The sequence below is a fragment of the Kogia breviceps genome, chromosome 8 (genome assembly GCF_026419965.1).
Source record: "Kogia breviceps isolate mKogBre1 chromosome 8, mKogBre1 haplotype 1, whole genome shotgun sequence".
Classification (NCBI taxonomy): domain Eukaryota; kingdom Metazoa; phylum Chordata; class Mammalia; order Artiodactyla; family Physeteridae; genus Kogia; species Kogia breviceps.
Genome location: NC_081317.1, coordinates 7,147,880 through 7,158,206, shown reverse-complemented (window position 1 = coordinate 7,158,206; position 10,327 = coordinate 7,147,880). Strand labels below are relative to the sequence as shown.

At 44.0% G+C, this 10,327-nt stretch overlaps 1 protein-coding gene across 1 annotated transcript; it reads left to right on the top strand.

Annotated features, from left to right (window-relative positions):
• Positions 1 to 73: 73 nt before the first annotated feature.
• SET (SET nuclear proto-oncogene) lies at positions 74 to 7,049 on the top strand. Its single transcript, XM_067040591.1, has 8 exons — positions 74 to 543; positions 2,098 to 2,155; positions 2,851 to 2,993; positions 3,334 to 3,437; positions 3,535 to 3,648; positions 4,502 to 4,672; positions 4,766 to 4,912; positions 6,146 to 7,049. The coding sequence occupies exons 1-8, from the start codon at positions 471 to 473 to the stop codon at positions 6,167 to 6,169; spliced, it is 834 nt and encodes a 277-aa protein (XP_066896692.1). The 5' UTR covers positions 74 to 470; the 3' UTR covers positions 6,170 to 7,049.
• Positions 7,050 to 10,327: the final 3,278 nt, after the last annotated feature.

The following is a 10,327-nucleotide window of genomic DNA, read 5'->3' as shown; positions in this document are numbered from 1 at the left end:
CGGCTCCGCCCCCTGGTCCTGGCGCCCTAGCCAATGGTGAGGCGGCGCGAGCCTCTCTGGCCGGAGGCGGGGCGTGCGCGCGGGGCCTGGCGCGCCTGCGCCCTGCCGCCCGCCCCTCGCCGTGAGGAGGAGGTGGAGGAGGAGGCGGCTCGGGGAGATCGAGCAGCGAGCAGGATCGCGGAGCGTGAGTGAGGGAGCAGAGCCGCCTGCCTGCCCGCCGCCGCCTCCCCTCCGTAAGCAGGAGCCCGGGCCGGGGCCCGGCACGCAGCCCCAGCCCCTCCCTCGTCGTCAGGCCGCGAGGGCAGCGCGCGCGAGCCAGGGGGAGGGAAAGCGAGCGAGCGAGCGCCGGGAGGAGGCGGCCGGACCGAGCGAGCGCCCGCGCGTGTGGCGTGAGGGGAAGCCGCTGCCCGCCCCCTTCGCCTTCCCTTCTCTCCCCCTCCCCGCTCCCCCCCCGACCGCGGAGCAGCACCATGTCGGCGCCGGCGGCCAAAGTCAGTAAAAAGGAGCTCAACTCCAACCACGACGGGGCCGACGAGACCTCAGGTGAGGAGCAGGCGAGGCGGGGGCCGGCCCGCGCCGCCATCTTCGCCTCCCGCCCGGCCGCAGGCCGCCGGCGGGGCCCGGGGCGCGCGGGGGGCGCGGGGCGCCGGGCGGACGGGCCGGCGCGCGCCTCGGCGCCCTTTTTTGTGCGCGCGGGGCCGGGGCCGGGTGGCGCCGCGGCGGCGGACGGCGCTGCGAGGCGGGGGCGCTGCGGCCTGCTCAGCGCGGGCGGAGGAGACCCCCCCCTTCCTCTCCCCCCTCCCTCGCTCTCCTCCCCCTCCCTCCCTCCCGAGAAGCCTCTCTTTATTGTGCTCCGCCATGATGCCTCGCTCCCATCAGCCGCCGTCGCCGCCACATGGTGCGGCCGGACGCGGCCCCGCGCCCGGGCCTTCGCGCGGCTCCCCCTTCGCGCCCGGCCCGCGGGCGGCGCCCCCGCACTCCCACCCGGAGGCCGGTCCCGGCGCGGCCCTCTGCCTCGAGCTGGGGCGGGGTGGGGGCGCGGGGAAGCACGCGGCCGCGCCGCGGCCCGGGCTGCTTGGAGGATGGATGCTCTGGCTGGCCCTGGGCAGCCCCCACGTGGGGTGCTCACCTCGTTGCGGCAGCGCGCTGAGAAACCTGGCGCGGCGATCGGGGTGTCGGAGGGTCTTTACAATGGCTCGGAGCAAACCTACTGGCCTTTTCCGTAAAGGCGTTCTCGGCAGGGGGGCTGCACCACCCGGGCTGGTTGCCGGAAATGAGCCGCGCGATTCGGCCCCTTCACGCCCACTTAGCTTTGTAGGTTTTGCGGTCTTTACCGGACAAAAGGGTACCTTTCCCGTAGCATACCCCGTTTTCCTCCTCTCCGTTCTTTGGCCCATAGTTTCTGACTGCATGCTTTCTCCCTGTAAGTGTGCTCCAAAGTCGTGTGGGGCCGCCTCTGAGATCAGCCCGCCTGAAATTGGGTTGGAGGGGCGAGAAAGGTCGGATTCGAATCCGGGGGTTCATATTCTTAGAAGGTAAAGTCGAGTGTTTACGGTGGTGAGGTAGTTCCCAGGGCCTTCCCTGTCTTTGTAGGCGTGTCTGATGTCTTAATAGTAATCGATACTGAGTAATATTTTCAACTTCGTGTAAAAGGGGATTCCACCGTGGAGATAGGTGGTGTCCTAATTTTTGTTATTGTCCTGGGTTAGTTTCCGTAATCTTGTTAATAGCTGGTGCTACTTTATTGCAGGCATATAATGTGATTTTTTTTAAAAAGAGAACTTAAGGATTTCTGAATCGCGTTTATTATCTCATTATAGAAACCTTAATTGGTCTTGTAATGGAACTCGTAAAAGCTTTACAGTCAAACATTTTGACTAGTCTAACAGCATGATTTGTGAATAGTCTTAATTGAAAAGTAATTTATCAACTATACACATGAACACGTGGAAAGCATGCCTTGTAGTAGTAGGCAAGTTTATTTTTTAAACAGCTTTATTGATATAACTCACATCACAGGCTGTTAACATAAGGAAGGAAAACCAGTTAAATTTATTTTCAAATTAGTATTGAGTCTCATGCACCTTTTTCTTGCAGAAAAAGAACAGCAAGAAGCAATTGAACATATTGATGAAGTACAAAATGAAATAGACAGGTAAAGTTTTTCTCAATTTGCTTTGAAGTTTTCTGACATGCATCTTATGGTTTGGTAATCATTGAAACTATGGCCAAATGTATCTACTGGCCAAGTGGAGATGATTATAACTTAGTTGGAAATATCAATATGAGGATTCAGTGTTATTTTTCTGTGAAACATTTTACAGTCACCTAAAAGTTTCTGATTAAAGTACATTGACCTTGTAAAGACAGGGTTTGAAAAACAAAAACAACAACAACAACAAAAAGACAGGGTTTGCTTTCATAGGCTACAAGTTGTCTGAGTTGCATTGTGTGGACTTGTTATAGTTTAGTATTATGGCATCAGTGTTGCTCTGACTTGCTTTATAACTTTGTTACTTGAATGGCAGCTTTTTTTCTTCTTCTTGATCTGCCTGAGGGAAACAATTGAAGTTGGCCTGGTAATGGAGTAGATAGATATACAATGTTACCAAAATGCTGTTTGGGCCCCTTGAGAACTGTCAGTTATCTAGTGGCTATTGGTAAAGCTGATCAAATTGCCACCTCAATTTTGATTTGGGTCTCTGGCTACAAAAATCTAGGTGATTTGGTTATTATAAATGAGTACTGTGTATTGTTCTGAAGCTAACAAGAGTAAATATTGTGTAATCTCAGCAATTTTTGTATTTGTTAAGTACCCTCCTTGTCAACATGTCTTTTCATTTGCTTTAGACTTAACGAACAAGCCAGTGAGGAGATTTTGAAAGTAGAACAGAAATATAACAAACTCCGCCAACCATTTTTTCAGAAGAGGTCGGAATTGATCGCCAAAATCCCAAATTTTTGGGTAACAACATTTGTTAACCATCCACAAGGTATGTTGCAGCCAAGCATTATTAAAGGGTGTGGGATGTCCACTTGTTAAAGAGTGGAGGGACCTTGGTTGAGGACCTGCTCCACCATGTTGATTACATGCAGAGGTTGAAACAGGGAGAGGCTTGCATTTCATGCTTTCTCTATTTAGAAGAGATCCTATTCTAATTTGGGATTCTGTTTAATTACTTGATAAGAGAAAGTGACAGCTCTGACATTGAGCCATCTGGTTTTTAGTTTATGATGGATTTATGAAACCAAATTTGGGAAATTTTAAAAGGGATTGCTTGAGTTGTTTGTTAATGTTTGTTTAATAATCATTTGGCCTATTTGCTGATCTAGTGTCTGCACTGCTTGGGGAGGAGGATGAAGAGGCGCTGCATTATTTGACAAGAGTCGAAGTGACAGAATTTGAAGATATTAAATCAGGTTACAGAATAGATTTTGTAAGTATCAGTATCTTGTTTGTCACTATGGAAATTAACTTGAGTATTGGTTAGAAGGGCTGTTTTGTATTGATTTCTAATTCTCTGTTTATTGTAGTATTTTGATGAAAACCCTTACTTTGAAAATAAAGTTCTTTCCAAAGAATTTCATCTGAATGAGAGTGGTGATCCATCTTCAAAGTCCACTGAAATCAAATGGAAATCCGGAAAGGTATTTGAGGGATTGTTGGGCATTGATATTTTCTATAGTTTGATCTAGTTGAACCATTTAATTAAATATTTGGTGTTTTTGTGATGTGTTAAATGCAAATCCTTAAAATATAAAAATGTCTATTTTGTTAAAGCCAAATACAATATCTTGTGGTCTTATAATAAATTATACAGCAAGTTTTTGTTGAGATGGACTGAATCATTTTGGTTTCTACATTGGTGACTTGCAGTTTCCCAAAACCTATTTCTGTCTGCATTGGGTCTTTGTTGCTGCGTGCAGGCTTTCTCTAGTTGCGGCGAGTGGGGGCTACTCTTCGTTGCGCTGCGCGGGCTTCTCATTGCAGTGGCTTCTCTTGTTGCAGAGAGCGGGCTCAGTAGTTGTGGTGCATGGGCTTTGTTGCTCCGCAGCCTGTGGGATCTTCCCGGCCCAGGGTTCGAACCCATGTCCTCTGCATTGGCAGGCGGATTCTTAACCACTGTGCCACCAGGGAAGCCCTCTCTGTGTTTAAGTAGTAAATACACTTAAAATTATACTGTGTTAAGGTACTGGTTGTTGAAGTGGAACTACTTTTATTTAAAAAAAAAAAAAAAGCGCCAAGTCTAGATGGTAACTTTCAAGAAAAGCTTGACGTACAAATTTGACGGCATTTTTTGTAGACCTAAAATTCTTGGGCTTCTCTTTCTCTTTGTTAGTTTTACTTTTGGTAACTTCTTTAGATGAGAATAATAGTGTAGAATAGTGTAGATAACGTAACGTCCATTTTTTGCTCTGCTTTTGGGTTAAAACCTTATTTTAATTACAGGGATTTAAGGTGTAGTGAGCCTATGTCAAAAGTTCTTCCATCTTCATTTAGGATTTGACAAAACGTTCAAGTCAAACGCAGAATAAAGCCAGCAGGAAGAGACAGCATGAGGAACCAGAAAGCTTCTTCACCTGGTTTACTGATCATTCTGATGCAGGTGCAGATGAGTTAGGAGAGGTCATCAAAGATGATATTTGGCCAAATCCATTACAGTACTACTTGGTGAGTTGAGCGTGTTCTTTTATTCAAGGTTGCACTTGTTTCATTTGTTTGAGTTGTTAAGGTGACTCTTGTTTTTTGTGTTTTTTTCCCTAGGTTCCAGACATGGATGATGAGGAAGGGGAAGGAGAAGAAGATGATGATGATGATGAAGAGGAGGAAGGGTTGGAAGATATTGATGAAGAAGGGGATGAGGATGAAGGTGAAGAAGATGAAGATGATGATGAGGGGGAGGAAGGAGAGGTAAAAAGATTTGGTTACATCCAAAAAGAGAATCTTCAAAGAGTTCACCATGTTACTTTGGAGATTGTTTATATTGTATAGTGGAACTGACTCAACAAATTGTGGGAAGACTTGTAGAAAAGATAAGCTGTGTTGTCCAAGGTTGAAGAAAATCTTGATAAGCTCATTGTATCAATGATTCAATTAGTTCTGCTTTTGTGGTTAGCACTTACAACTGTTCAATTATGTGATTCCCTAGCCAGTACTTAATGAAAGTGCTGTGGACAGTGCAGCTGCTCAAATTCTGAGACATCTCCCAAATAACAAAAATACGCATGTTTTGGACAAACTATAAAATTCTTACAATCATATTGGGGTAGAGTGGGTTTTGGTTTGTGTTACTTGGTCTGAAAGATGTCTGATTTGGTTACTTCTGAAAAGTTAATTTGTCTGAAACATCACCGGGTCTTTCAATCAAGAATCAGATTGGGATGCAGATTGGGGAGCTCCCTGGTGGTCCAGTGGTTATAGGACTCGGGCGCTTTCCCTGCTGGGCCCCAGGTCCCGTCCCAGGTCGGGGAACTAAAATCCTGTAAGCTGCGTTGCCCAGGGTTAAAAAAAAAAGGAATTGATGAAGACTGATGTATAGTTCAACCTTCGTATCTGTGGGTTCCCATTCTTCAGATTCAACCAACAGATTTTTTTCTTTTAATTCCAGAAAATTCCAAAAATCAGAATTTGAATTTGCCAGGTGCTGGCAACTGTTTACATTGTATTCACAACTCTTTACATTGTATTGGTTATATAAGTAATCGGAGACCATTTTAAAAGTATATGGGGAGGATGTGGGTAGGTTGCATGCAAGTACTGTGCTATTTTATTTAAGGGACTTGAGCATCCTGAGGATATTTTTTAATTTTTAAAAATTTATATATCTTTGTCTATTTATTGGCCATGCTGAGCGGCATGCGGGATCTTAGTTCCCCCACCGGGGATCAAACCTGTACTCTCTACAGTGGGCATGGAGTCTTAAGCACTGGACTGCCAGGGAAGTCCCCTCCACTGAGGATATTTGTATGTGGAGGGGGTTCTGAACCATCCTTCGCACATACCAAGGGACCACGATAGAGGTTCATAAAAGTAATTTCCCTTGGCATGTCGTGTTCTGTGGAGTCCATCGTGGTCCATATGAATATTGGGGACTGACCTTAGAATTAACCCTGAAGATTAACTGCCTGCTTTTTTTTCGTACAGGAAGATGAAGGAGAAGATGACTAATGGAACACTGATGGATTCCAACCTTCCTTTTTTAATTTTCTGCCTGGGAGCAAGTTGCAGTCTTTTTTTTTTTTTTTTTTTTTTCCCCCTCCTTCTCCTCTTGTGCTCAATTGCCCTGTTTTTGAGGTCTCTTTTCTCCTTTATACCATGGCTCACAACTTATTTTGGGGGGAAATACCTTGAGCAGAATTCAGTGGGAAAAGAATCTCTACCCCTTTCTGTTCCAAATTCATTTTTATCCCTTCCTGTCTCAACAAAAACTTTATGGAATCAACACCACCATGCTCTGTGGGAAAAAAGAAAAACCTTCTGCTCCCTTAGCTCTGCTGGAAGCTGGAGGGTGCTAGGCCCCTGTGTAGTAGTGCATAGAATTCTAGCTTTTTTCCTCCTTTCTCTGTATATTGGGCTCAGAGATTACACTGTGTCTCTATGTGAATATGGACAGTTAGCATTTACCAACATGTATCTGTCTACTTTCTCTTGTTTAAAAAAAGAAAAAAAAAACTTAAAAAAATGGGGTTATAGAAGGTCAGCAAAGGGTGGGTTTGAGATGTTTGGGTGGGTTAAGTGGGCATTTTGACAACATGGCTTCTCCTTTGGCATGTTTAATTGTGATGTTTAACGGACATCCTTGCAGTTTAAGATGACACTTTTAAAATAAAATTCTCTCCTAATGATGACTTGAGCCCTGCCACTCGATGGGAGAATCAGCAGAACCTGTAGGATCTTATTTGCAATTGACATTCTCTATTGTAATTTTGTTCCTGTTTATTTTTAAATTTTTCTTTTTGTTTCACTGGAAAGGAAAGATGATGCTCAGTTTTAAACGTTAAAAGTGTACAAGTTGCTTTGTTACAATAAAACTAAATGTGTACACAAAGGATTTGATGCTTTTCTCTCAGAACAGATATACTTAATATGACTTTCCAAGTTTGACTTGTATAATGTTACTGTCGAACTTTGTCACCTTAACTTCGTATTTTTTGATAATGCACTTTTGCAGGATGACCTCAGGGCTATGTTGATTGAGTAAAGGGATTTGAATCAATGTATTAATGTCTCCATAGCTGGGAACCCATCATGGGTACAATTTGACATCAGTTTCTGAAATTTTTCACATCATTTGGGATATCAGATTGCTGAAAACTCAGTTCTGAATATGTTGTACCCTTGATTTGTATCTCAAATTGGCATTTGAAAATATGGGCTTTTATTTACCTGGATGTAATAGTGCCTGCCACCACCATCAGACAGACCTGGTGCTCTACTGCCGAGTTAATACACAGGACGATTGTTGGCATGTCTTCCCTGGCACTGTAAAATGTGGCCGAGAAGACAGGCTTTCAGAGTAAGAAGTCCGTATTGGTGGTAAGAAACTCAGGAGTACTTTTGTCTCAAAGTACCAGCTCTTTTAGCATATAGCTCTCAAATGAGACCTGTCTGTGTGAATCTGGGGGGGGGGGAGATGATGGACTCTGCTCTGTCTGCTAAATGCCATTGTGCATAAATCACATTTTGAGAAGCTCCCTAATGCATAAGCTTTTTAATGCTGTAAAATATAGTAGCTGAAATTAAATGCCACTTACCTTTTTCAGAGATGAATCAATGGACCGCCTGGTCAAATTCAAAGCTTTTTGATGTATAAAAACTTTATAAATGGAACTATTCCATCAATAGGCAAAGTGTAATGAAAACCTATCTAGATGGATAGTATGTAATTTCTACACAGGTCTCTGTAGCAAATACATCACTGTATACTGGTCAGGAATCTTGCTCCAATAAAGGAACATAAAGATTTTTTTGGCTGGGGTCATTCTCCTTGTTCTACAGAGAAATGTTACTACTTGCTTTTGGATTTAGATGATAAGCTAGGTTTTTTTGCTTTGTTTTTTTGGTCTTCTTATTTCCGTTCATAGTGACTGGGAAATGGGGAGAGCTGTGCTTCAGATTATAGGTACATCTACGTGGGAAGATGTTTGGAAGTCATGGACAAATTACTGTTACTTTGAATGTAGTAGATTTGTGAGGGGATTCTGTATTTTGATTTTGAAGTCTCAGCATTTAAGGGACTTTTCACTACAGGAAAAGTCACTTGAAGTAATACTCTTGAAGTAAGCCTGTGATTTTTGTTTTCACAAAGTGACACCTTAACCAAAACTGTTTTTTAATGTGCTGGTGAGGTCATGGCACTGTTAGGTTATTTAATCAAACTACAATGTTTATTTTGGGGAATGTGGTCAAAAAATAGGAGCCCCTAAAGGTAATTTCTTCCCAGTTATTGAGACAACCCTTTAGCTTCCGCTGTGCCTGTAAATCTGAAGGAGTGCTAGGCTGTGAGAAGGCAGAAGGGGCAAACTTAGTGTACTGGAAGATGGCTACAAAGTAGTGTGCTTTGTTTCCAACTGCAAGAGTTCTTGGGCTGGCCCTTAGGCAAGTATGTTTTGGGAAGTGCCAGGTGAATGGCTCAAAGCACCTTTGGTACAAGGACATCTAAAAAGAGCAGATAGTGGCTGTTAGTTTCTCTTGGGACATCCTCTTCCAAAGCTGTGCCATACTCTGCTTACAAGGGAAACAACTGCATGAATCGGGGCAGAGGGGACAATAGCTTGTGTCTTTACATTTAATTTTAAAACTTCTATGGAATGTTCTGCAATCGAGGTTGTCGCTCCAGTGATGTACTGATGTTTTAAGACTTTAGTCTGTGCTCTCTGACCTCCATGACAGGCCCTTACTATTTCAACCAATGCTGGCTCTAAAATGTAGAGTTCAAATGCCAGTGGAGTACCTGAATGTCTTGTTGGGCTGACAGATTTGCTTGATATCTGGACTGCTTCACCTGTGTTAGCTCTTTGGGTGCTGAAAAGTAGGAGCCTTTTACTTGATGGATTCTTGGGAGTTTGGGGGCTTCAGAGGACTGTATAATTGTGTTTGTGTATTAATTCGGTAATCTTTATCATTACTGCTTTATAACACAACTGGTTTCATGGTTTCACTTGGTCCCATAAACACAAATTTGGGTTTTTTTCTGCCTTTTTTGTTATATTTTGCTATAAACCCTTTCTGGCTATTGTAAGAATGGGATTCTGTTGCAAAAAATGAAGACTTTCAGGATTTCATTTAATGAAGACTTAACAAGCTTTATTTTTAATGGGTCTGAGGGGAAAGGGACTGCAGTTTTGTGATGAGAACAGGACAGGGAGGACTTCTAAAGTGGCGGGTGTGTTACAACTTGATTAGATAGTGACATCGCGTATCAGATACTACCCAAGGGAGGCAAATCTACATGTAGATGGATTGATGTCTGCAGTACCAAGAAGAAAACAAAAAGTATAGAAAGGGGTAAATGTTTCTTTATGTAGCCTGCTGGGACAGTTCCTTTCAGGTTGATGTTACACAACTTTAATCGCTCGTTAGCCAGAGTTCGTTTGGGCTATTCACTACCCACTGGGTGTTAAATGTGAACTTCAATTTTCCTAAGAATTACAATTTTATGAAGCACCATCACCATCAGACATGTAAGGTGCAGCTATCTTGTCAGACTCATCCATCAGCCCAGGGCTATAGGTTTGTCCAGCCTGGGGTTCATTAGGAAAGGTGGATGTATTCTATTTCTGAACCCCTTTCCCTTAGTGGCCACTGAGACAGTGAAACACTTCACAGCAAACTTAAAAATCATTGTTCTTCCACATAATTCGGCTTTCTGGCTGGAGGATTGGATATATGAGCCTGAAGATGGGAACTAGATACCCTCCTGAAAGGCAGAGCTTTGCTCGTTTGATGTTTTCTGAAACGCATGACCTACAGTCAGAAGCTGGTAGTCTTTTTACCTCTCAATTATTTGTTAACATTAACATTCAGCTAAAGGGCACCTTGATAACCCCCACTTAAAGGAGCCTACCATGTGCCTGGCTAGCTTGCTTACTAGCTGTTAATTGTCTAACCTTCAGTAATTCTGATTTGTATATACGTAAAGGTGTCGCACTTGGCTCTGATTATGAAGTCGGCATGTCCCCCAGTGAACCAAGTCTCCTTTGCCTATGTTCATGTCACTTGGTTGATTTCCCGTTGCAGGACAATCCCAGGATTGCCCATGTTTTGCCGATTTCACTTTCCAGTCCACCGTGAGGGAGGTGATAGAGCAAAGTGGAACTGACATGG